This window comes from Lagenorhynchus albirostris, chromosome 2 (assembly GCF_949774975.1).
Source record: "Lagenorhynchus albirostris chromosome 2, mLagAlb1.1, whole genome shotgun sequence".
Taxonomy (NCBI): domain Eukaryota; kingdom Metazoa; phylum Chordata; class Mammalia; order Artiodactyla; family Delphinidae; genus Lagenorhynchus; species Lagenorhynchus albirostris.
Genome location: NC_083096.1, coordinates 89807624 through 89834586, shown reverse-complemented (window position 1 = coordinate 89834586; position 26963 = coordinate 89807624). Strand labels below are relative to the sequence as shown.

Sequence of the window (26963 nt, the reverse complement as noted above, 5' to 3'; positions counted from 1 at the left end):
TCCTCCTCTCTGTCTTCTTTCTTGACCCTTCTTGCTTCTCCTGCCCCTTAGAAGTGAGCACTGCCCTGCATCCCCCAAATTCTATCTTCTTGACCGTCTTCTATGTACTTCCTCTGCCACCTTTTCCTCCGCTTAACGACCCTTTTTATGCTTATGACTCCCCAGTCTGCATCTCTACCCTCTTTCCTGGACTTTATGCCCCTATTTCTAACCACACTTTATTTTTTCAGCAAATTTTTATGGAGTGTCTGCTCTGTGTTGAAGACGGTCTCTGCCCCATGAAGCTTACACCCCAGCCAAGGAGACCGTCACTCAGCCCCCAGTCACACCACTAAGTCCTCAGTTACATTCATGGTGAGGGCCACAAAGGAGAAGCCATGTCTACCTGGGAAGTGGACTGAATTCTTCTCCAGGTCGGGGGAGTGGATGGGGAAGGGGGGAAGAGGAGTGGGACGTAGCAGCTGGGGGCAGAGAGGGCACAGGGACTGAAGGCTGAGTCAGGAAGGAGTGGGTGAGTAAGCATGAGAGCTGAGAAGGTCGTGGAGGTAGTGGGCTGCAGGGAAGGCTGAGGGGAGAGGGGTGTGAAATGAGGCTGGAGATGATGAGGGGCCTTGAAGGACATGTTAAAGATGTGGGCAAAAGTCTGCAAGCTGGAGGAGGGTGTGAGCATATCTGTGCTTCTAAAAGATCACGCTCGCTGCTGCGTGGAGAAAAGGTGACGGGACTAAGTCTGAGTCAGGAGGCGATTGTGAGAGTTCACGCGGGTGGTGACTTTGCCTGGACTAGGGTTGTGGCAGCAGAATTAAACAGAACTGGCCAGATTCTAGAGGTACTTAGGAGATAAAATCTCCAGGATTTAGTGATAGATTTTGTGAGGGAGTAAGAAAGGGTTAGGGTTAGAAAGAGCAGGGTGGGTGTTAGAGGACCGTGGAGAGGGTTGGAGTGACCTTCATCAGAGTAGGGAAGTAAGTCGACCAGGGAGTCATAGGAAGGTGATCAGGCAGCAGGAGCAGCCCACCTGAGGTTGGAAACCATGAAGTTAGAGGGGGACCCATGTACCCCCATAGTGTGTTTTTCTCTAGAGAACTTGGTCTAGAGAAACCAAGTATTGAGTTCACTCAAGGTTCGGGTTTTACTGGGTAGACGTGATACAAAGGCAGACAGGCAAGGACACCTGCTTATGTCTTGATATCCCCGGATGCTTCATTCTCAATATGCCTCAAATCCATTATCTCATTACTTTCTTCCCCAATGCTCCCCAAATCTGCTCCTCTTTCTAGATTCCTTACCTTGGTTAACAACAATACAATTACCCAATAATATCAGTAATAACAGTAATTTATTAAGCAGGTGATATCAGATGTGAAACCAGATGTTTTAAAAGAATCATCTCCTCTGATCACCATAATAACTTTACGGAGTATGTGTTACCCATTTTACAGATGTGGAAACTGAGGCTCAGAGAGGTTACATAACTTACTCAAGGTTTCTAGTAAATGGCAGTCAGGATGAAAAGTTAGGTCTGTATGAGTCCAAAGTCCTTCCCCTTTCTCCTCACTGCACCACCTTCAAGTTCCCTGCCTTATAACCACCTATCTTGGATTCTTTCCTTTTCCTCCCTCCTACACAGGGTCAGTCATCACGTTCCGTTTGGTTTACGTCTGTCAAGCCTCCTGTATCACTTGCTACTGCCTGCCATGCCCCTCCACCCCGGCTCTGCATCGCTGGCTGGATCCACCAGAGTGGAAGCTCCACAAGGGCAGGGATCATTATCTGTCTTGTTTTCTGCCGTACCCTCAGGGCCTAAAACAGTGTAGGCAAACACTAGGCTAACACTAAGTAGTGGTTGAGTCAAGAGATAAATGTCTATCAGAAGATAATTCTCCATGAGTGACTCAAGTTTCTGCAAGTCTCATGGGTAGAGGCATTGATGGCTTTTCGTTCCAGACTATCTTTTTGAGGAGGTTTGCATGGCAAACAGCCTTGAAAGACAGAGATAGTGTCTCCCCCACGGGAGGCCAGGTATATTTGCCGTCCAGTATAATAAAGATAATGTCTCCCTCAGGATCAAAGGTTGGCAGGTTTGCTTGCATTATAAAAAGACTGGGGTTTCCTAAGCTTGGAGCTCCTCAGCATGTGCAGTATCACCTGGGCCCAGCCGCACATCCCTCCCATGGGACTTGGGGGTTAGAGAAACTGATTTGAATGCTAAGCTCATGCTACCTGCTGTGCTATGAGAACGAAAGTCCTTTGTCTCTGGCCCAGGAGTCCTTTGTCTCTGGACCCGGAGTGAGATGCAAGGGTAAAATCTCAGCGCCTTCAGAATTCATGACAACGGTCCTACTGCCTTTCAGTAGAGCAACCGATAAGGCCTCCACCTCCCATCCCTCCCAGACACCTGCCTCTAATGCCAAGGTCCCCTTAGTGTCCTCTAGAGCCGAGATAATTCATCCAGACTCCCCACACAGCCCTCCCAGGCCCTGAGGGATGGCTCCTACCTCCCTAACTGCACCTCCGCTCAGCCCACCCCTGCTCCAGCTCAGGCAGTCATCCCAACTGCACACCTTCTCCACACTCTTGCACCTTTGCCCTTATCATGCTGTTCCCTCCACAAGGGTCATCCTTCACACTTTCCACTGAAATCCTGTCCACCCTTTGCGGTCAGGATCCTGTCTCACCTCCTCCATAAGGTCTGCCCAGAGCTCAGTCACTCTCCAAGCTTCACTCACTTTACTCATCTTGTAGGGTCCTCCCATCCTTCTGTCTTGAATTGTGGCCTCCTGGGTAAACCCCACTCTGCCTCTCCCCGAGGTTCCATGCCTTCTTCTCCCAGAGCGGTGATCTTCACAACTCCTGCAGCCCCTGGCATACAGTAGGAGCTCAATAGATGAGCGATGTATGGAGGAGTTGAACGGCACAGGAAAGGGTCTTGCAGAATGGTAGGAGGGAAGGACAGTGGAATGGAAAAGTGTGGAGAAGAGAGTGAACAAATGCATTGAGGTGGAAGTGGCTAGGGCAGGGGAATAACCACTTTGTCGGGCGTTGAGTTCATACCAGGAGGCCGAAAGAGATGCGCCTGGAAAGATGAAGGAAGTGAGGCCCAGGGCTCAGAGGGCTTCGGCCATGGGGCTCCCATTCCTCTTTGAGGTTAGAACCTGGCAATGCTCCAGAATCTGGTTCCCTTGGTCAGGGGCCTCCAGAGGCTGCTCCCGGGGCAGCCCCCTGCCTCTCCTGCCCACCCCCTCTGTCTGGGTCGTCCATCAGAGCCTTGCTCACGGCCCCAGAGCCTCGCATTGACGCGGGCCCGTGCATGAGTCAAGCCTGCGTCACGGCGCCCCGCCGCCAGGGTGGCCTTTCGCAAAACGAGGGAACAGTGCGCGCTGCGCTCCGCCCCGCTCCGTTCCGCTCCGCAGAGCCGGCGCGGCCAGGGCGCAGGGAGGGTGGCCCTCGGCGCCGGTGCCTGCAGCCTCACGCGCTATCTCCGCCGCGGGACCTGGGTTCCCGGACCGCTCCCCCGAGGGCCGAGCGCGCCGCGGGCGGGAGACGGGCAGGGACAAGCGGCGAGGAGAGGGAGAGAGGAGCGAGCAGAGTCTCGTGCGCCGGCGCGCGGCCCCGGGTCCCCTCCCAGCCCTGGCCGGGGCCCGTCGCCGCCACAGTCGGACTGCCCGTCGTGGGAGGGGCTGTGCGCCCGCGACCCGTCGGGAACCGCAGCTGCTCGGTCGGAGTGCAGCGGCCGAGACCGCGCGACGGCCACGCGGGACAGGTGAGTCGCCGGCCGCGCCCCGTCTGGCTTTATGGGACCAGCCACCGCAACTTCAGCTATTCCGGCCCCGCCCCAGCCAGGGAGGCCTAAGGACCGAGGTGAGAGGCGGCGTTGCCGGGGTATCGACCCAGCTTTGCGAGGGCCCCGGGCTCCTCCCGCCACTCCAGCCGCCGTTGCCTGGCGACGGAGCCCCGGGGCCAGCGCTTCTCGGGCGCTCCGGGGGTGCCCTGCGCTGCGCTCACGGTTGGACACCGGACTCCAGCTTCCGGGGCTAAGAGGGCCCAAGAACTCCGGAGGTAATCGGGCAGAGTTGCAGAGGCAAGCGCCCGCGGAGGACCGGGGAGGAGGCCCGGCCAGAATCGCCGCCTGGAGCTGCGCGCCCAGGGCGCAATTCCCTCGGGGAGGCTCCTGCGCTGCAGGAGACCCCAGCCCCATCCGCTCGGCTTCAGGCCCGTGACCTTGACAGTAACATTGGCGAGAGAAGCAGAGCGCTCACGCGCGAGATGAATATTTAATTCTCAGTCTTGGGGCTGGTCCTCGCTGAATTCGGAGCTAGCGGGGAGCCCATCCTCCCTCGAGGAAAGCGCATCTGGGAACCGAATGGCGGATATGGGGGGCGTGCGCGGGGTGCAGGTCTGGAGGGGGCACCGCCTCGGGAGAGAGGCCTCTGCCACGTTTATACCTGTGCGCACCGTGCTCTCTAGCGATGCTAGTGTGTCTAGCGCACAGTGCTCTGGGGAGGGCCGCTCCTGCAGGGGCGCGGTCTCCTGCTCTATCCTTTTAAAGCTCAAACAGCCCTGTCAGGGCTGCAAGTGTTCAGAAATCCCGAGGCCACTCACCTTACAGGACCCAGTCGCTGTGACGCGGAGTTAAAAAAAAAATTGTTCCCACTCCTCTTTCATTCATTGAGAAAAAATTTAACGGACCCTTTGGATTAGGAAATTTCTAACCAGAGCTGCCTTTGGGGCAATTCCGCTGTGAGCATGAGGCAGGTGGGGTGGGGTTGGGGAGAGAAGTCAGGGGTGTAGAGAAGGAAGATTCTTTTGAGGGCACTGCCCCTGCCTGTTAACAGGAACTTTCAGGAACTAAGAAAATCCTGTAATGGCTCGCCCCCAAATTCAACCAAAACTTTAGTTATGCTGTGCTGGACCTGCCGACTGATGTCTGAAGAACAAGGCCAGAGTGTGTGGAGGTTAACAGAGGGCTTCTTCCGTCTCATGCTCTGCTTGCATTATCCCATGGTCTGGTGAGGTGGACCCATCACCTGGGCAGGAAGAGCTTTGAGGTCACACCTGCTTGTCCTTGGCCATGGCCCATCCATGGGACCATGAGAAGCTCAGCTCCTCTGCTGGCTTTTTGTCTAATAGAGCAGCTGTGGCTAAGTAGGTGGTGAATTTCAGCAAATCCCTGCATCTCAGCCTGGAGGGTGACTCAGTGTAGAAGGCAAATTGTGCCCACCAGCTCTGATTGGAGTGAGTGTGTTTGGCCTGAGTCACACACAGTCATGTGTCAGCTGTTTGTGAGTTGAATGGAGTTTACCAGGACTTGTGAGTGGCAATGACCCAAGCTCTCAGTGTTTTGGAGTCACTGACCAAAGGTGAGCAAGTCTCCAGAATGAGCTAAGCAGAGCTCAGGCTGCCTGGCTGCTGGGCGAGAGTCCTGGAGCTCTGACCCCGTGGGGAAAGTGAGCAGGGCCGGGTTGGGCGGATGTTGGAGGAGAGGCTTGGCGGGGGGGCCCTGTGATTTCAGTGAGAACTTGGCCCAGTGCTCTGCCATGTGCCAGCATGGGGTGACCTTGGGCAAGTCCCTTTACTTCCTGAGCCTTGGTTTCCTCAGCTGTGAAGCAGGGATGCCAGTGGTACCTTTTCTTTTTTTTCTTTTTTTTGCGGTACGCGGGCCTCTCACTGTTGTGGCCTCTCCCGTTGCGGAGCACAGGCTCCGGACGCGCAGGCTCAGCGGCCATGGCTCACGGGCCCAGCCGCTCTGCGGCACGTGGGATCTTCCCGGACCGGGGCACGAACCCGTGTCCCCTGCATCGGCAGGCGGACTCTCAACCACTGCGCCACCAGGGAAGCCCCGCAGTGGTACCTTTTCTGCAGGCTTATTTTTGAGACCAGTGCTAGACATGTAGCAGATGCTCGTTAAATGTTAGTTCCCCACCCCTTTCCTTATGGGCCTTAATCAGAGGTGATTCTTTCTCTTCCTGTCCTTGTTTCTTGGTGTGAGAGGGGGCATGGAGACAAATGAAAGTGGCAGGGCTTTCCATGTGGTTAAGAAGGACGCATAACTCAGCTTCAAACTGACCTATTCCAACCCTTCGGTCTCCCCTGGGAGACCCTGAATGGGGAAGCCTGAGTAAGAGCAGTGCTATGGTGGGTGGAGTGGAAGGTGGGGGGTGAGAGGGGCTGTGCTGGGTCTGCTGGGTGCCGTTGGTTGCCTGCAGTTGCTTCAGGGTGAGACTCTAGCATAGGCTTTGACTCCTGAGATTGTTCATGGCTGTGGCCTACACCCAAGTTGCAGCACTCGCTAAACTTCAGGGGTCCCTGCTCTTTGATCAGGTCTTGCCATCCCCCTCCGCACCTGTCCTGTCCGTAATGGAGTTGGGAGCTGCAGAAGAACAGTCCAGGGGAGGCTAGGCTGGCCTTCCTGGAGAGGAAAGGAGTATATCTCCTGCCTTTCCCGAAAGATCCTGGGCCACTGGCTCCCTCCTGTAATATGTCTAGACCTGGTGCTGAGCTAAGGTGTGTGCACCTTAAGAGCAAAGGAAATATGGGGATCCCCAGGGCAGCAAGAAAGAAGCCATGCTGACCCAGGGGACTCCAGTCTGCTTCTGGAAATGTGCGTGTGTTTGTGTGTGGGGGGGTGTTACGGGAACCCTGGAATCACTGCCCTCCCAATTGGATCTGGGAGCAAATTCCAAGGATGATAAATACAGAGATGGGAGGATTCCTAAGAAGCAAGTTCCTTCTGCCTGTGCAGCATCCCTTCCCTGTGCTCCTTCCTGTCCAGGTTTGCTGCAGCAGGACAATTCATCATAAATCCCTTCAAAACTGCTAAGATAAGCAGCAGAACAGTTTAAAAGGAAGATGGATTTCGTGTTTTTTTTTCCTGAAAACCAGGTCTGAGTTATTGCTTGCTCTCAGGCTGGGCTGCAAGAAGTCCTCACAACAAAATATCCGGGGCACCAGAATGGAAAAACTCTGTTAGCCCGTACAAAGTCCTTTTATAGCAGCGCTCTCCTGACTGCTGTCCCAGGCTTCCAGAGGTCAGAAGCACAGAACCGCAGGTAGATCTGTGTTAGCGCGCTGCCCCGAATGCAGGTGGGATGGTGATCTGTGGGGAAATGCCTACTTGGCCTGCTTTTAGGAGGGCCAGGTGCTGGGTTCCAGCAGCTCACTCGGTGCTTGGCACACAGTCATAACATCCAGGTTTTTATTGAGGCGTGTGCTAAGTGCTTTATTCATACACTGTCTCGTTTAACCTTTGCTACAGTCCCAGGAGGCATATTATTGCTCTCAGCAGTTTACAGATGTGGGACTTGAGGTTCAGAGAGGTTAACTAATTTGCTCAAGGTCACACAGTAGTGAATGGCAACCTGAGAATTTGAACTCAGGTCTGTCAGATTCCAGACTTCATGCTCTTGATGTCTATGTGGTGTGTCTCTGTAATAAGTTCTTAATAAATGTTGCTGACAACCTAGGCATTTACCCAGATGAGCTTGTCTAAACCTGTGAGTTTGGTTCTTTAAGCTGGTGCCCCGAGAAGGGGGTATGAGCCTCTACTAATGGGAAATTGGTAGAGGATGAACATATCTCGGTTTCTGAGTTTGGGGGAATACAGTATGTGCTTCCAGGTAGATTGGAATCCAGAGAACATCCCAGGCTCCATCTTGTCCTGTCCTGTGCATCTTTCTCTTTCTGACCTCTGCCACCCCTGACCTCATTCCCTTAAAGTTTGTCCAAGTCTGGGGTTGGTTCTGGGAGCAGTGAGGGTAGAGTCAGAGCAGATTGGAGGTTGCCCTGAGGATTTCTGTGTCTGCAGAATCAAGGACAGCCAGTCGCTGGTGGGAGCTCTGATGTGTCAGGTTTCTCTGCTGGACAGGGTGTGCTAGGGACCTGCAGCAGTTTCTGGTGAGGTCCCAGACCCCAGAGCAAAACTGCTAACACTCCAAGGTTATTTACAGCAGCTGCGGCATGGGCTGCCCAGAGGCATGTTGCTTGCTACCTGGTCCCGTCCTGTGGAGCCCACTCTCTCTATCCTTGGGGCTCCACCACTTGCATCCTTGACTGTTCTGGGAAACTTGGCATCCTCCTGGCTCTCCATCTCTTCTCTCTCTCTGAGAAATCACCTGGAGGAATCGGCCCATACTGTCCTAGCCTGCCTGGCACCTTCAAACCACCTTTGATCACCGTGGGGAAGTTTCTGAAAGTGAGGGTGGATAGTTAGAATGTAAGCATCTCCTCCGCCCCCAGCAGACAAAGAGGTCTTCCCAGGAACCCTTGCTCCACAGGCAGCCATTTTGAGGAGATACAGCCTTGGGGTAATTCTCTCCCCCCATCTCCCATCCCCCATGAGTAATTTTAAAAATTAAAACATGGTTCATCTCTGGATAAATCCAGTTATTTAAGAAGAATATAATTAGATATTCACTGTGTACAGAAAACTCACATGTGAGAACATAAACTCAGATGCAAGATGGATTACTGTACCAAATTATTCTCACATTTAAAACCAGGTATATATTGTTAGAGAATAATTTTGGGTCAGGTGAGGCCTGGGCAGCCTGAGTCCCCAACTTGGGAGTTGACACCGAAAGCGCTTTTGCTCCGAGGCCTCCTGTGGAGTGAGGGTGGGGTGAGCAGGGCCAGAGGAAGTAACACCCCAGCTCCCAGGCCCGGGGGTCATCGCATCAGCTGCATTTGACCCACTGAGCTGCCACTCTGTCTTCCAGGGCCTGATCACAGTTCATTTGAAGATAACAAGTTGCCTCTCGAGGTGTTCCATCATTTCTAATTTAATTACTGGTTTAATTAGAACTTCCATTGGATTCTTTGCACCACTGCTTTGCCACCTATTATTTCACTTGCAGATAGAATCTGTTGGTCCCCACCCCAAATTCCTGCTGGTTGCATTTTCTTTTTAATTATAAGACTTCTGGGCTCTGTGGTTTTAAATCCAACTCCAGGTCAGGAGTGCTGTTTGAGAAAGCTACCATTCAGGAGATGTGAGCAGTCACCTGGTGGAATGGCTCCAGCAGGTGCTGCCAGGTGAGTATTCAGGGAGGACGTGGACCTCCTCTCCCTGGGGGTCTACAGGGCGGAGAGCAAGCGTGCTCCTCTGCTGGGCAACCCGGCACTGGCTCCCAGAATGGCCTGGTGGGTGCTGTCCACGGTCCTGGCACACCTCTGAGACAACCTGCCTGCTAGGTTCCTTTGGAACCGCTGGAAGGAATCTCCTTGACCAGTCCCCAAATTGTATTATGACTCTAGCTTTGGGAAAGGGCCCAGCCAAGTGAGGGCTCCTGACCTCAGGGAGGAATGATGGTAGATGGACTTGTTCCATTGTTGACTTGCTGAATGAGGTTCACGTATGTCACTTTGCAGTGTGGCATGGTGCATTGGAGAACTTCCTAACCAGGGCCCCAGAGGGGTGGCATGAGGCCCAGAAATAATGATGCCTTCATTCCTTGGAATAGCCTTGAGTGGCCTAGGGTGGTGAAGCCTCCTCCATTTACCCCAGTGTGCCACAGCTGTATTCTCTTCTCTGTGTGTCATCACATGTGGAAGGGTGTAAAACACCAGTGTATTGGAAAGAGTATGGGCTATCGAGTGAGGTAGACCACAGTTTGGATTCCCTCTCCTCCGCTGCATGGCTCAGTAATCTTGTACATGGTAGTTAGCTTCCCTTAGCTTATGCTTCTTCATCTGTAAAATGAGAATTCCATTTTATCCCAAGATTTTTTTTGGGGGGGGCGGTAAATAACATATGTAAGCACAGTAGGTCTTCAAACATGTGTGCTCCCTCCGCTGTGATCTCAGGTGTCCTGCTGGGAGTGCTTTTCTGCCCACCCCTCCACAAAGCCGCACTGAAGCCTGGTGAGGAAAGAGACACAAACGTTTCTGGTTCTCAGGAAAGAGACATCATGTTGGGAGTGTAATTAAGGGTTTCTGATCACTGTTCCTTCAAGTGCTCTTCACAGTCTGGTGGGTAACTCAGGTAATTGGACACCCTTGATTCCTTCTGTCTCTCTCTGAGACAAGAGAAAATAGTGACTTTAAGAAAATCCAGGTCAGTGGATTTGGGCAGTAGCTGTGAGGACCCATCTGTCACCACCGTGGGCCTCCCATGAATAAGAAAAGAAGGGAGTGAGGCCTTCACTCGTTGCTCCTGGACTTTTTATTTTCACAACTGATTTAAAAAAATTTTTTTTTCCAAATCAGGACAGTCTCATGGATCTTCTGTTTGGGGCCTGTGTGCACTTCAGCACCCTGGGGTCCTCTGTTTCCCTCTCTCTTTAAAACCTAAACCTTATCCAACAGCCAGCCCAGGTCACCACCATCTCTAACCTACCATCCCCCCTTTTTCTTTTTTTTAAATTTATTTTATTGACGTATAGCTGATTTACAACATTGTGTTAATTTCTGCTGTACAGCAAAGTGCTTCAATTATACACACACACACACACATATATATATATACATTCTTTTTCATATTCTTTTCTATTATGGTTTATCACAGAATATTGAATGTAGTTCCCTGTGCTATACAGTAGAACCTTGTTGTTTATTCATTCTATATATATATAGTTTGCACCTGCTAATCTCAAAGTCCCAATCCATGTGCTTTTTAATTTGTACTATACTGATCTATTTAAAAAGTCAGGTGACATCAGTCCCCTGCTCGAAAACTGCCAACAGCTTCCTGTTATCCTTGAGAGGAAACCCAAACTCCTTTCTATGGCCTGCGGGTCCTGCCTGCTCGGGATGCCAGTTATCCTCCTGTCTCAGCACCTCCCACTCTTCCCTGGCTCAGGATGCACTAGACACAGGGCTCTTCCTTTTAGTCTTTGAACTCACCAAGTGCTGCTCCTGCCTCAGGGCCTTTGCACTTACTGTTCCCTCTGCCCTGAATGCTTTCCCAGGATATCCACATGGCTTATTCTCTCACACTATCAGGTCTTTATCAGAGTTGCTTTCCTAACTCCCCTACATATTGTAGCATCCCTACCTCACTCCATCCCTGCTGTATTATATATTTACTTGTTATCACTATGGATGCAGTCTATGCCTATATATACAATATTAATTACACATTTGTCTGGTTTTTATTTGTCCTCTGCACTGTAATATACATCCCCCAGGGCAGGGACATTATTTGCTCTGTCCTCTGCTGTACTAGGACAGGACGTGGTGCATAGTTAGTGTTCAGTAAATATCTGTTGAAGGAAGTAAAGGACAGGAGGGAGAGAGAGAGGGAGGGAAAATATAGAGAGGAATTTTTAAAGTCCCATATTTCAGCAGTATCCCTAGTTCGTGGGAGTTTCTGGGCGTTTTTCCGTTCTCCTTCAGCCCAAGAGGGGAGTGGGGAATCAGTCGGAGCTCCAAGCACCTGCATCCCCCACCAGCCCCACATGTCCTCAGGTACCTGCATGCTTGTTCCACACCAGTTCCTGGCCATTTCGGGACTGTGGGTGGTTGGGCCTCTGTTCCTGGTTGGACCCATTTCCCCCATGTTCTCACGAGGAGGGGCAGCTGGTGTGGGTTTATGGTGTGGCCCCTGCGTTTATCATTTTATCCTCATGACAACCCTGTGAAGTCAGAGCCTCATCCCCATATTTTCAGGTCCAGAAACTGCAACCAAAGGAGAAGGTGTACTTCCCCAAAGACTCCCAACTTGTAAGTGGCAGCAGAACTCAGACCCAGGTTTCCCTGGGTCCAAAACCCACGATCTTTCTGGGACAGTGTGGTGGTTGGGAGATTCTGAGTCATCCTGTGTTGGTTGGGACTCCGGGCCTCCGCCGTTTGACGGTGTGCCGTATTTCATCAATTCCAAGGTGTGGAATCTTGCACGGTGCCACGTCTTAAAATCAGGATGTGCAGTCAACGACGTCTCAGATTGGCTGTTGGTCAGGTGGAGTGGTGGCCTAGTTGGGTGAAAACCTTCCATGGACACTTTCTGGTAAGTTCAAGAAAGTACCAGCACCAGAGGATCTTAAGTTCAATGAAATATAGGTAATGAATCCCTCTGCGCCTCTACTTCTTCATGTGTAAAATGGGGATAAGAGAGGCACCAGCCTCATACAGTTATTGGTGGGGTTAACGGAGACGATGTCTGCTCTACACAGTGGCTGCTGTGGAGGTGACCCTCGAGAAGTATCACCTACGTGCTGCTGTTGTCATTGTCATTATTACCACCCCACTCTGCCCTCAGCAACCTATATTCTAGTGCAAGGCTCAGGCGTCTGTGGGGCAGCCGTGGTACTGCTCTTGGCTTGTACACCCACTGGGCGTGCATCTCCCCCTCACATGATATGGTAGAACCGAACCAAAAGATTTTGTTGGCACTGGCCCCGCCCACATTTTCCAGTGCCAGTTCCTCCCCCTGTGGACCATCTGCCCCTTTTCCTGCTTTCTTTCCTCCTTGACTAAGAAAACAAAATACCAGCTGCAGAGAACACGCTCAGCAAATGCAACAGGAAGGTGAGACGGGCTGCAGAAGATTCCACTGGCCCCTTTGCCTGTTTGTTGTCTGGTATGGTCTACCAGCCTCAGAAACGCTCCATGCCAAGACTGTGCCCGTCCAGTGTTTATTTCTCTCTGGTGAGGGTGGATCCTGTCTGCAAAGTGGAGAAAAGGAGGCACAAATCATGGCTCCTTTATAAAAGGCAAAAAGTCAATGAGCGACGGTCAAGCTTCTTAGTTTACCTTAGCTTTAAACTGCCGCTTGGGGCATCAGATGCTCTTGGGATCAGGATGTCCTGTCAGAAAATGGGGAAAATTTGAAGCTGGAAGATTACATCAGACCCTAGAAAATTTGGGGAGTTCAAAATACTTTAATTCATTAATTCACACACTCACTTCATTCATATCATATTTGTTGAGCACGTGTGGTAGTAAGTCACCAGGATTTGGCCTTGCAGAAGCAAAGATGCTGTCAATCTGGATAAGGACAGGAGACCACAGCACAAACCCAGCAAATCTGTGAAATGGAGTCAGAAGTAACCATCCTATTGATTTGACTTCTCAGTAAGCTTTTCTTGCTCTTCCTCCTTCTATCCATGTGGTAACCAGATGCAGTTGGTAGGTAAGCACTGTTCCCTATTTTCCAGATGAATAAGGAACAGAAAGCCGTCTTCCAAGGCCTGGGGTCCCCCTGACATGTGCTGCAGGGCTGTGCCGGATTAGAGCCCCCGGCTGGGCAGGCGACTTCTGGGAGGTTTACCGCCTCTTCTCTAGTCAGAGCTATTAGCTCTTCGCCCCAGCCTCTTTGTTTCAAAGGCAAAGGCAGTGGTTCAGATTTCAACATAGGAAGCGGGTTGTTCTTGGAGGGTAGGCAGGCAGAGACCCTGGAGCATCTGTAAATACCACATTCTGTCTGGTGTGCCAGGCCCTGCTGGGCCCGGGGCAGGCAGGAGGGGCACAAAGCTGAATACACCTTGGGTCCTGCTCTCAGGGAGCCTCGTGGTTAGAAAAGGAATCGGGCCTGTAAACAGCTAGCTATGCTAGAAAGCCAAATGGCAAAAGTGTAAAATAATCTTATAAAGAGCGTGCTGAGGAGAGAGACAGGGATACTCATTCTTACTTAGAGGACTGCGGAAGGTGTCGCAGGTGAGACGGTGGGCCTCGAGCTGGGCCGTCAAAGACTAGAAGGTCCAGGAGGCAGAGGATGGGGAGTGGTGGGTGGGCAGGGGAGGTGGAAGGGGGCCCAGAGGAGGAGCTGCACATGTCTTGGCCAGGGCAGTGCGTTGGCAGTGGGTGCAGAGGACGTGGTACCCAAGAAGCCGCCTCTGAAGGCCTGGAGGAGAAGTGAGCCAGGAGCCTGTCGCTGGCCTCTAGTGGAGAGAAGTTCTGAGCTAGAGCATGAGGGGTGGGAAAGGACAGATCTGAACCCACTGACAGGAATTTGTGACGTGGGCATGAAGGGTGAAGGAGGGAGAGGCCAGGAATGGTGCTGGGTCCCTGCCCGTGCGTCCTGGGTGAGAAAACTCAAGGCGGGTGGCCAGCAGGCCCATCAGGACCAGTTTGCCCCACGTGACTGCCAGAGGTTCCAGTAAGACAATTAAAAATAATTTGGAGGATAATTTAGGTCTCTGATAACAGTCTGACCTGTTTCGGGCTCAGTGGAAGCCCAGAGGCTCTGAGGTAATTGGGACAACTGTGTGGGCCACCACCGCTTGTCACCTGGAAATCAGGAAGCTGTCAAGTTCCCTGAGAGAAAGGGGCCCGACCTTGCTTCCTTCTCACCACCGCCTAGTCCTGAGTTGGACCTTGGCAATATGGTGCGGGGAGCTGGGTGTTCTCCACAGCTTTCCTCTGCTGGGGGCTCTCACGGCTTCCCTGTGGTGGAGGTTTGCATTTACGAATGTGCAGCACTCTCTCCAGAGCCCCCCCCGACCCAAGAGCAGCAAAACTGGGCACGCCCCCTGGGGCTCAGTGAAGCCAGCACTCGAGATCTGTGGTCCCCTTGGCTCCTATATCCCCAAGATGGCAGCTTGTCCACTCAGCTCCCCCGGGGTCTCCCTTGGAAAATAAGTGGCTCCCTTGAGCTTGTCCCTTGAGGTATCTGGTACAAACTTACTGACCCCAGGAGGCAGGTGCTCAGAGGGTCCCCGCCCCCTCTCTGGCTGCTGTCGAGCGGAGGGGCCTCTGGCTTGGCTCTGGTTTCAGGGTGAGCAGGCACCCCCTTGGGGTAATTGCTGAGCGCTGTGCTTGAAAAGTCGTGGAGCCGTCAGTCCTCTGGCAGGAGATATTTTTACCTGTCTGCCTCCTAGTGGCACTATTTTTTTCTCTTTTTAAGAAGATTCACAGTTCACTCCCTGGTCCTGCTTCTCTCACATGTGCTATTCTGAGCCTAAGCTGCATCTGTTGCTAAGCGACGGATCTGGCACCAGGCGCTTTCTTGGCATTCGAGCCCCTCTGCATTCTGCTTTAAGTAACTGAGGCATTCCTTTCCGAGAGTACCATGGACGGATGCGCTGCTTGGGAAAGCAACTTTATAACCCCCCCCCCCAACTACTACAGGGCGATGATCTGAGTACGACTGGGTTGGCCGTCAAAGCATCCCCACAGTGCACCAGTGAGCTCTCAGCTGGCAGAGGGTGGCCTGACAGACCAGCCCAAGGACCTGCAGTGTCTAGTGCCTGGGGCTGGTCACCCCTTGCTCACACGCACGTGCAGGAGGGGCACTCCCTGGATAGATGCAGAGCTGAAAGAGCTTCAGAGATCATCCAGACCAAGTCATTTCACACACAGGGAAACTGAGGTCCAGAGAGGTCAGGGTGATGGTGCCAATTTGCACGGTTGGCTGGTGGCTGGTCAAGACCAGCACCGAGCCAGCCTCCCACTGCTTGGATCTCGGCTGGCTCCACGGTCCGCAAAGGCAGGGGCAGAGAGGAATCTGCCCCCACCCCCGGGTTTTCTCTGATCCTGGCGCTTGTCCCCAGCAGTGCTTTGGGGTCCCTGGCTGGTACACATTGGATTCCTGGGCCCTGGTCTGAAAGCTCACCTTTCCCCACAGACGGCCTCCAGGCTTCAGGGAACTAGTGCGTGCAGGGAGGGAGGGTTGTTCTGAGTCACTGCTGCCACCTTCCCTTTAAAGGCACGGAGAGAGCACAGGAGTGAGGACGCCTGGGTGCTGACAGCTGTGTGATGTGAGCCATGCCCTGTCCCACCCTGGGGCATAGCTGTCCAGCTCACTTCCCGGGCCGGGCTGTGAATCCGAAATGATAAGAAGAGGTGACGTTTGTGAGCACTTGGTGGGGGCCGGTCCCCTTCTGAGACCTGTACAACCTGTCCTCCTCATGACATTGCAGAGTGAGCACTGCTGTCCTCGCTGACGCTGAGGAAACGAGCTCAGTAAGGTGAAGAAGCTTCCCAGGCCGGCAGTTGGTAAGGAGCGAAGCTGAGATTCGAACCCAGGCAGTTCGGCTTCGGAGCAGAATCACCCCGTACTGTGCCCGTAGACCGTGTAAAACATGTTTTTAAATGGTTTCAAACTATTGCAGATTTGAGCTATAGTTTGAGTAATAACACTGCTAGACTTTACTATGCGGCCATGTTTTTATCAGTAATAACCTTACTGATCTTTGGGCCCAGGATCTGGCGCCGCATGGCCTGTACCTGCTTCCCTTTGACCCTGGGGCGGGTGAGTGGGCCTGGGCTTCGCGGGGTGCTGCGCCACCAGCCTCAGGGTGCTGTCACTTCTCGCAAACAGAAAAAGACATCTCCGAGCTGGTGGTGTTGCAAAATGCTCTCCACCCTCCACCCCACTCCCCCCCGCAAACTCATTTTGGCTTTTCCTGAGGAGAAACAGGGCACTTATGTAACAAAATATAAATAGGGGGACTTACATATTTTTAAATGAATAAAGGCAAACAACACCAGGCTTCCAGGTAGCAGCCTCTGTCATTTGGGTCCTTCCTGGTGTCAGGCCCTGCACTAGGCACTTGGTATGCATCTGCTCATGGAATCCTCACGCAGCCCTGCCCGGGAGGCAGGAACTGTCATTAGATAGAACATTTTCACCCAAGAGGGAGCCCGATGCTCGCATAATTCAAGTGAGGTGGCTGCCCCCTCACTCGGCACCAGCTGATGTCTTTTTTTTTTTTTTTGCCATGGTTTCCTTTTCTTTTTTTTTTTGACATCTTTATTGGAGTATAATTGCTTTACAATGGTGTGTTAGTTTCTGCTTTATAACAAAGTGAATCAGTTATACATATACATATGTTCCCATATCTCTTCCCTCTTGCATCTCCCTCCCTCCCACCCTCCCTATCCCACCCCTCCAGGTTGTCACAAAGCACCAAGCTGATCTCCCTGTGCTATGCGGCTGCTTCCCACTAGCTATCTACCTTACGTTTGTTAGTGTATATATGTCCATGCCACTCTCTCACTTTGTCACAGTTTACCCTTCCCCCTCCCCGTGTCCTCAAGTTCATGCTCTAGTAGGTCTGTGTCTTTATTCCCATCTTACCCCTAGGTTCTTCATGACCTTTTTTTTTTTTAGATTCCATATATGTGTGTTAGCATACGGTATTTTTCTCTTTCTGACTTACTTCACTCTGTATGACAGACTCTAGGTCCATCCACCTCACTACAAATAACTCAATTTCGTTTCTTTTTATGTCTGAGTAATATTCCATTGTATATATGTGCCACATCTTCTCTTTCCATTCATCTGTTGATGGACACTTGGGTTGCTTCCATGCCCTGCCTGTTGTAAATAGAGCTGCAATGAACATTTTGGTACATGACTCTTTTTGAATTATCGTTTTCTCAGGGTGTATGCCCAGGAGTGGGATTGCTGGGTCGTATGGTAGTTCTATTTGTAGTTTTTTAAGGAACCTCCATACTGTTCTCCATAGTGGCTGTATCAATTTACATTCCCACCAACAGTGCAAGAGGGTTCCCTTTTCTCCACACCCTCTCCAGCATTTATTGTTTCTAGATTTTTTGATGATGGCCATTCTGACCTGTGTGAGATGATATCTCATTGTGTTTTGATTTGCATTTCTCTAATGATTAGTGATGTTGAGCATCCTTTCGTGTGTTTGTTGGCCATCTGTATATCTTCTTTGGAGAAATGTCTATTTAGGTCTTCTGCCCATTTTTGGATTGGGTTGTTTGTTTTTTTGATATTGAGCTGCATGAGCTGCTTGTAAATTTTGGAGATTAATCCTTTGTCAGTTGCTTCATTTGCAAATATTTTCTCCCATTCTGAGGGTTGTCTTTTCATCTTGTTTATGGTTTCCTTTGCTGTGCAAAAGCTTTTAAGTTTCATTAGGTCCCATTTGTTTATTTTTGTTTTTATTTCCCTTTCTCTAGGAGGTGGGTCAAAAAGGATGTTGCTGTGATTTATGTCATAGAGTGTTCTGCCTATGTTTTCCTCTAAGAGTTTGATAGTGTCTGGCCTTACATTTAGGTCTTTAATCCATTTTGAGTTTATTTTTGTGTATGGTGTTAGGGAGTGTTCTAATTTCATACTTTTACATGTAACTGTCCAGTTTTCCTAGCACCACTTATTGAAGAGACTGTCTTTACAGTTGCTGGGGTGGAGGCGTCCAGGGTGGAGGGCAGGGGCTTTGAAGTCAGACAGACACTTCATTCATTCACTCACACACTTAACATACATCTCCTGATGTATACGCCTCTGCTCCGATGTCTCCTCCTCAGAGACGCCTTTCCAGACCATAATATAGCAGCCCTCCAGCTCGCGAGCCACCCCACTCTCTACCCCATGTTATTGTCGTTATAGCAAAAATCACCCCTGGCTATTTTACCTGTGTATTTCTTTCTCTAGTATCTGGCTTTTCCACTAGAAATATAACCTCCGCAGGAGGAAGCCCTTGGCTTATTTTGTTTGCTGCTGTATCCCTCACACCTGGAACAGAGCCTGCTACAGAGAAGGCACTCAGTTAATGTATGTCAAGTCAATGAATGAGTGAGTGAATGAATGAATGAGTGAATGAAATGGGCTCTCAAACCCGGGCCTCTCTGACTTCAAAGCCCCTGTCCTTTACCATGAGAGACGACTGTCTTCTTCCAGTGTCCCACCCCCCTTGCTGCTGAGTCTGACCCAGTGGCTTTGGGCAATTCACCTCCTGTCTCTGGGCCTCAGTTTCCTCATATATAAAATGAAAATGTTGCTAGGATCCCTCAAACTTTAATATTCCAGATGTTGGACTCTGCTGTCACATGAGCATATTCACTGGGCACATACGGTTCTAGTCATGATTGAAACCCAGCCCAGTGTCTCAGCTTGCAAGTTTGCACCAGCACTTTGCTTCCTGCAAACCCGATGGCCTAGGAGGACCCCGGGCCCCCATCCTGCAGTGCAGGATGTTCGTGCACATCAATGATGTCTTGGGAAGGAGGAAGAAGCTTATATTGAGCTGATGCCTATGGTTTCCGTGATGCTGCTGCGGGTATCCTTCTCTGGATTTACCAGAAGGTGTTCATTTTGTCCTTGAGCCCACTTAGTTTAAAATGATGCCTTCCTCCCCTCCCCCCTGCTTCTCATGCTGGTGACCAGAGCTGCCACTCACTAATCTATTTATGGGGAAATTAGAGAATTTATGTTCTCTGATTGGTCAGCCTCAAGATAAATTCTGCAGACTTGCAGGAATCCCCCTCGGTTTTCTCCACTTGTGGCAAGATGAACAGTACGTCATATCTCACGCACAGCAGATTGTTCTGATCAGATCCTGCTGCAGGCTGGTACCTGTAGAGAGGCTCCGGGCTAAGGTACCTGGTGATTGTGGTTGCAGGAGGGACCCACCCTCACCCTGCTCCCCATCTCTAGTTTTTAATAAAACTCTTGACGTAAGCTGAGGAGAGATGGGGTAGCTGGACAAGCAACCACTGCATGTGCCTTAGGTTTTGTCCTCCATTTGAGAGCCTGGGGACAGGGCCCTACTGACTGGGGAGGGGGAGGGGCTTGTCCTGGCGGCCCAGGCAAGAGCACAGGCCTCCCCCTTGCACAACTCCTGGGGGCACCATCGGCTTCTGTAGCACAGGCACCGTAGCAGCCCGGGGGGAGGCTGAGGGCTGGAGGGGCCACAGACACAGAGTCCCACCTTGGAGCACCCTCCAGGACATGATGGAGTGTTCAGCTGACCCACTGTAAAGTTGAGTCCCAACAGAGAGCTACATTTCTTGTAGGGAATTCTGAGGTCTTTCAGGCAGGCTGGCTCTGTCCCAGTCACTCCAAAGCCCAAGACCCTGGCTGTGCCTGAGGTGGAAGGGGACAGTCCCTAAAGAATCACTGTCCCCCTTAGATGAGGAGAGCAGGGAAGTGTCACCTGCTTGTGTGGTCCGAGGCCTGGCCTGGGGAGGGCTGGCTAACCCCACAGACCAGGGTGGACAGTTGTCCCCATCTGCCAGACCTCCCAGCTTCATTACGTGTGTAACGGGATCTGGCCAGCCAGGTCTCCTTGAAGGTCCTTGTGGCTGGAGTCAGCCAGGAGGTCTGGGTCAAGCCCAGCAGGACGGGCATCCCTGCACGCTTCCGCTACAGAGGGACCTTGCCCAAGAATTCAGGTGGCACGTGCGAGGAGAACAGAGGCAGCTCCTTCCCTTAGTAATGGCAGAGCCGGATAATTTACATCCCTAGAAAGATGCAGGGCAACTGCCGGCCGGGGTGTATGTGGTTTAATTTTAAATCCTCCAACCTTCCCTTAATGAGGAGGTGCTTCAAAACAAGCAGAATGTTGGGATCCTTCAAAGGACTCATTTCCTTGGTGCTTTCTTTGTTTAAGGGAAAGCATGATACACGATGGGGAATTGCAGGAGTAGGGAGGGTTTTGCCTCCCCCGCCCACGTTGTGCAGACATTATCTGCTGTAAAACTGTCACTGAAGGATGGAGAACTGGCTCTTGGCTGTGGTGGCCTTCAGATAATGTCACTGCTGAGTGATGACCCAGGATTTGTTGGCACTGAGCAAACATCTCTAGGGCTCTGCTGCCAGAATCCTTAGCTGAGCCCGGCTGGTGCTCCTGCCTGGGATGCTGGTGTCCAGAGGCTCCATGGTAAGAGCTGTAGGCTTTTTTTCCCCCAAGCATTAATGTCCCTCTGAATCACCAAAGGTTTTGTAGAAATACAGAGAATGATTCAGTAGGTCTGGGGTGGGCCTGAGAGTCTGTGTTTCTGACAAGTTCCCATGATGCCACTGGCCCCAAAACTGCATTTTGAATGCAGGCGCTGGCTTCCTGGGTCCCACCAGGTGGTCTGACTAAATAGAACACAAGAGGGCTAGGACTTGGCTATACCCTGTGCTGCCCTGGGCAGGGAAGGCAGTGGAGGCTTCCAGATGTTCTTGAACATTCTAGGATCTGTGGTTATGAAAGGGGTCAATGTTGTCGTGGACGACCCCTTATTTGGGTTTGGTGTATGATGTTGCTTCTTTCGTCCCATTAGGCTTGCCTTTCTGATGATGCTCAGGTAAGAAGGCCAGTGGGGAAACTGAGTGTGCAGACCTCGAGCTCCTCAGCGGGCACCTCAATGGGGAGGAAAGCGAGCTCGATGTCCAAGGCCACTGAGCAGCCTCTGAGTGAATGACGGGGAGTTGATGAATTGATTGGGTCGTGTCCACTTGGGCTCCCCACCTCTCTGGCGTGGTCAGCTAATCCTCTCCTGCTCATCTGGTTTCAGAGGTCCCTGGATGAGAAGGAGCTGACAGCGGCCGAGTCCCACCTTCTCTGCGTGCTGGGGAGCAGGGCTGCGTCGCCCAGGTGGCCCAATGCCGAAGAACAGCAAGGTGACCCAGCGCGAGCACAGTAGTGAGCATGTCACGGAGTCGGTGGCCGACCTGCTGGCCCTTGAGGAGCCTGTGGACTATAAACAGAGCATCCTGAATGTGGCCGGAGAAGCAGGCGGCAAGCAGAAGGTGGCGGACGTGGAGGACCGGCCGGCCTGGAACAGCAAGCTGCAGTACATCTTGGCCCAGATCGGCTTCTCTGTGGGCCTTGGCAACATCTGGAGGTTCCCCTACCTGTGCCAGAAAAATGGAGGAGGTAAGAGGCAGCCCTGCTTGCCCTGGGGGCGCCCTGCAAATGGGCCGGGCTGAGGGGAGAAAAGAAACACCCCTTTGCGAGGCAGAACCAGAGCCCTCGTAGGTTGGAGCTCAGAACTCGAGTGAGACCCCCCCAGGAAGAGCTAATGGCTAACGGCTCTCAAGAGGCTGCAGGCATGATGATAAGAATGTGGGCTCTGGCCCTAGACAGCCTGGGTTCAAATCCCAGTGCAGCCACTGGGACCCTGTGCAAGTTGCTTAATTTCTCTGTGCCTTGCTGTTCTGTGTTTGTAAAATGGGAATAATAGTAGTTCCTGCCTCACAGGATAGTTGGGAGAATTAAATGAGCTTTACATGTAGAACGCTTACCACTGTATCTGACACAGTAACTCTTGGCCATTGTTACTAAATGCGTATTACTGCTGGGCACTGTTGTGAGCACTTCCTGGATATTAGGCTGAAATACATGAAACTGCTGATATGTGAGTGTCTTGGAACAGCCAAAGCACCAATTTCATATGGTTCAACCATCATATCCTCCCAAAAAGCCTATGTGAGGAAGAACTATTCTCATCCTCACTTTAGAAACTGCAAAACAGGCACAGAGAGGTTAGATCACTTGCTCAAGTCACACAGCTAGTGATAAAGTCAGGATTCAAACCTGAGCACTTAATCACTATACCCGCAGCCTCCCAGGTAGGAAGGGTCTTCACGCTGCCCCCTGAGTTTCAGTCCCCCCAGAGGATCCTGCCCGTGGTATCAAACCCCTTCTACTCAATACTTCTAGCTCCCAGGGAGGGTAGAAGCCCACAGGCCTTATCCCCCAGCACCTGAATGCAGACTAGAAAGTTCCAAAGGCAACTTGCTTTGAAACCGGGGGGAAACTAACCAAAAATAAGCAAGGCAAAACCCAATGGACTGACAACAATGACGCTTCCAAGCTCAGACCTCTGGTCCTGGGAAAGTGATTTGAGTCAGAAGAGAGCTTTCATGCCCCTGAGTCCCTGTGCCCTGGGACTGCCACACTCCAGCCTGAAGGTGTGGCTGCCGCTTTGCAGGCATTTTAACCCTGCTGCCTCTCTCGCTGCCCCGTGGGACTCTCCTCCCAGTGATGGAGCCCTATTCAGGGACCCTCCCTCCTCTCTGGGACACCCTCCCTGGTCCAGAAAGCAGAGTCTGGCTGGAGGCTTCCCCTCCTTTGCGGTTTCTAGTGAAGGGCAGGGAGTGAGAATGCCCGCCTGACTTAGGCCAGAAACTTCCATCTCGCCACCAGGGCACAGTCTATTCCCCCTATGCTCTCTTTGCTTTGAAGGATCTTTTTTTTCTCCCCCAATCAATAATTGCCGAGCAGAGCTTTCAGTCTGTATGGCATGGCCAGGCCCAGGTGGCTGAGTTGATATAAGACCAGCCCAAAGCAAAGATACAAATGGAAGTGTGTGGTTCCCTTAAGTGCTGTGAGATGTTAAGAGCTCAGAGTACCCGAAACAACTTTGGAGGACACGTTACATTTGGGAACTCCGGCTGGCAACCTGCAACCTTGTCCTTTGTGGCCGAGATAATCAGTCTGCCTGAGCACTGGTGCTGAACACAGAGTCCTTCTCCCCACTACACATTCTGCCCGCGCCGCCGCTCCCCCGGGCAGCGTTCTTGCCAAAGTCTGTTAGTTTCCAGTGTCACCAGACAGTTGCCACGGCACCAGACATCACGAACAACCCCTGGAAGAAAAGCGTTGTCGGGTCTCAGGACTCTGAGCTCCCCATCCCATGTTCCTACCTTCATTTTCCCATCCTTTCTGACTCCTGGAATCCCTCTTTATCTCTACCTTTAACTCTCCAGTATTTTACCGTTTTTATAGTAAGTCATCTTAAATGTATTTTGGAAGGAGGCAAATTATCACAGGAAGGAGATGATTGGTCTGAGAGTCAAAACTCTGGCTTTGGGCCCTGGGTGATCCAGTCAAAATTACTTAATTTTGGATGGAAACTCTGGAACTCTGCCTCGCTCTGCCAGATGTTGACAGTTTATTCTGCATCCTCTCAGTTTACTTTTTTTTCTCTTTATTTTTATGAGAAGGAGGCAAATGGTCATCAGGTGCTTGCTATGGGTAAGTCACTCATTTAATCTTCACAACAGCCCTGTGCAGTAGGTATACAGTTGAAGCATATGAAATGGCCATTTTCATAAGTCAAAATGATCAAATATCAGCAGTTTCATATGGTTCTACTTAATATTTTCATCCTCTTTACATAGATGGCAGAACAGTGGCACAGAGAGATCAAGCAATTTGCCCAAAGTCACACAGCTAGTAAGTGGCAGAGCCAGGATTCAGACACAGGAGGTCTGGCTCCGTGGTCTGGATCTTAACCCCTACTCAGTGTGCATCTCAACAGGTTGAGACCGAGATGGTCTTTCAAGGCCCAGGAATAACCTTGGGGTTTGCAAGAAGCGAGACATGTATAGACATGTCACACAGCCTCCCGGGTTTTGTATTTCACCCGCAAGTCCTCAGGTCGGGCAAGATGTGCAGGGAGATGTGTCCCTGGCCTTTCCTGCAGATCACTTCTCTCCTCTTCTGCATCCCTGAGCCAGAGACCAAGAGACAGAACTAGGTTAAAAGACAGAGCCAGGGGTCCTTCAGGCCCTCCTCCTTTTAGGATCGTGATACAGCAGGTTGTTAGTGACAAGTGGAATTTCTGTGTGCACGTGACCCTGTGCACCTGTGTGTTTAATGTATTAGATGCTGTTATATGAGGTGTGGGAGGTTGCTCACCTGGAAGCCTCTCCTGATTAGCTCCATGGGACTCACACCCCTCCCTCAGGACACACGTGCTCAGTTGGCCGTGTGTGATGTGTGTGCATGCACTGACATTGCTCGTGTGAACCTGAAGGTCCCGCAGCTCTCTTGGGATAGCGTCTGTGCCTTCTGTTGCCCTGATATCCCCACTGCACACACCTGGTACAGAGTAGATAACAGCTGACTGTTGCCAAGTGCCAGGTCGTGCGCCCCGGAGATGCCCGACCCCCTGGACTCATTGGCAGTTTGGGCACATGTTGGGGGGACAGGTGTCCACGGAATATGTCAGGAGGTGGCTGTGTCTGTCTCTGCGTCTAGCCTCGTGAGTGGGAGGCATTGCCATACATCTGGATCCTCCTTTAGTGTTTCGGGTCAGGGGAGCCAAGGGCTAGAAGGAGGTCTGGGCGGCGAGCGTGTGGTAGGTCGCACGTGTGAGCCAGACCGTTCCTGGAGGAGCACAGGGACTGGTGACGGTTTGAGGATGATTGGAGATGTGGCCAATGCTATGGGACCTGGCTGCCACCCCTCCCTTACCCTGCTGCTGTGCTCCAGACACCCTCCAACATCCCTCCCTCCTCCCCAGGTGCCTACCTGGTGCCCTACCTGGTGCTGCTGATCATCATTGGGATCCCGCTCTTCTTCCTGGAGCTGGCTGTGGGCCAGAGGATCCGCCGCGGCAGCATCGGCGTGTGGCACTATGTGTGCCCCCGCCTGGGCGGCATCGGCTTCTCCAGCTGCATAGTGAGTCGGGGGCTGGTGGCGGGCACTAGCCAGGAGGCAGAGGGGCTGCTCTTGGGCACAGGGTTTACAGACCAGAGTCCTGGGCGGGGGTGAGGGCAGGGAGGGAGACTCTCATCATGAGAATTGCGTCCAGCTGGTGTCTCAGGGCCACCTATTTCCTAAACCGAAAGTCGGCACCACTCTCTGATGGTCTAATATTTGGGATTATTATGAAGGAGGGAAGGCCTGGGACATCTCCGCCAGAGTTCTCTGGGGACATGTGGACCATCTCAGATTCCCCTTTCTGCCTACCAGCCCATCAGCTCTCTGTGAGGGAGGCCCGTCCTTTTTCCTGGGTTAAAGAGTATTTTACTTGGGTAAGTGGGTGGCACGAGAAAAGGCAGCCCTGGGGTATGGCGTCTCCTTGCCAGTTTGCTGTGCGCATGAGCAGACCGGAGAAGGACTCAGGAGCCTGGGGCTGACCCACGAGGGGTGAGGCTTTGGAATAGTGGGAGACAGGGAGACCCCACTGGCCTGGATGGGGAACTCCATGAGAGCTCCAGGCTGATCCACGGGGCAGCAGATGAGGCCCTGCTTAGCTCTCTAGGTGAGGAAACCGAGCCTCCCTTAAGGGCAAAGCCCGCAGGTGCCCATGCTCACACCTGGGATAAAAACTGGAATCTGCTTCTGGAAGGGACTGAGGCTCTGTCAGCCCCGGCAGCAGGGCCAGTCCAAACCTGCCTCACTCAGCGCCTGGGAGAGATCACCTCTACACAGGTTGACATGGCTGGGGCTGGCCGGGGTGTATACGCATGAGTGTGAGTGGTCTGCCCCTTGGACTAAAAACATCCAAGTAAAGATAGCGGGTGTCTCTCCTTCTGTATTCCACATAAGGTGTGCCGTAGGAGTGTCTGCTTGTGCATACCCGGGCTTAGGTGAAATTAATAAAGCGAGGGGCTCTCAGCTCTCACACTGCCCGGCAGTGTCACTGATGCATCATGTAGTTGGGCCCCTGGAGATAGAAGGGATCTCTTGACATCCAAAGTGGATGCAGCAGATCTCTGCATGTAAAAGCATTGCTTTCAGAGAAACCCCTTGAACCCTCAGTCAGAATCCATGTGCTCCTGTTTTCAATACAGTTCTACCAGGGTTGGTTATCATGTTTCCAAGAACGAGAAGTGATGTCTTTCTAGAGGCAGACTGCTGACAGTACCAAAGAGAAAGTAGCATCCCGAGAGAAGGAAAGACACGGGAAGCCAATAAGAAGCATTTCCAAAACCTCAAAAAGCACAGCCGTCTGGGGCCATTTACTGTAGCGGCAGTAGCTGTACATGCCTCCATCGCCCTGGAGGGCAGCTCTGGAATTGTAATCCTGAGTCATCAGGAAATGATGGGGAAGTGCTTCAAGCATCTTAGAAGAATTTCAAACTGGAGAGGATTAACATTTTAAGAGTTTACTGCTTAAAGGAGAGAACTTTAATATCTGAAACATTCCTCTGTGGATTCCCCAAATAGCAGATGAGTGGAGGATTAGGAACAGGCCCTCAGCTGCCACTGTCCCAGCATCCCATCCCTTCTCCTCCTCCTCCAAGGCTGTGCGTGGGGAGGGGGCGGGGGTGGAGTTGCCTGTAGCCTCTGTGACCCCCATGGACCCCCATCTGCAGGTCTGCCTCTTCGTTGGGCTGTACTATAATGTGATCATCGGGTGGAGCATCTTCTATTTCTTCAAGTCTTTCCAGTACCCGCTGCCCTGGAGTGAGTGCCCTGTCGCCAGGAATGGGACCGCGGCAGGCAAGTATGGTTCTTCTGAGGAACCCTCCTGGGGATTCCAGCCAGCTCTGTCCCAGGAAGGAGTTGAAGGAGCCTAAGGGGCTAAGGCACAGATTTGGGATTTCATTGACTTGCTGTGCCACCTTGGATAAGCCACCTGCCCTCTCTGATGCTCATTTCCCCTTCTGA

The 26963-nt window shown here is 51.9% G+C and overlaps 1 protein-coding gene across 2 annotated transcripts in view; it reads left to right on the top strand.

Annotated features, from left to right (window-relative positions):
- Positions 1-3427: 3427 nt before the first annotated feature.
- The window catches only part of SLC6A17 (solute carrier family 6 member 17), a 52592-nt gene continuing 29056 nt past the window's right edge, over positions 3428-26963 (top strand). Inside the window, exons 1-4 of one of the 2 annotated variants that reach the window (XM_060139401.1) lie at positions 3428-3763; positions 21130-21491; positions 24868-25025; positions 26669-26795. In XM_060139401.1, coding sequence (XP_059995384.1) covers positions 21218-21491; positions 24868-25025; positions 26669-26795 — 559 coding nt within the window. In that variant the 5' untranslated portion in view covers positions 3428-3763; positions 21130-21217. Of the gene's footprint in view, positions 3862-21129; positions 21492-24867; positions 25026-26668; positions 26796-26963 lie in introns of both variants that reach the window. The other variant, XM_060139402.1, reaches the window with a different exon arrangement.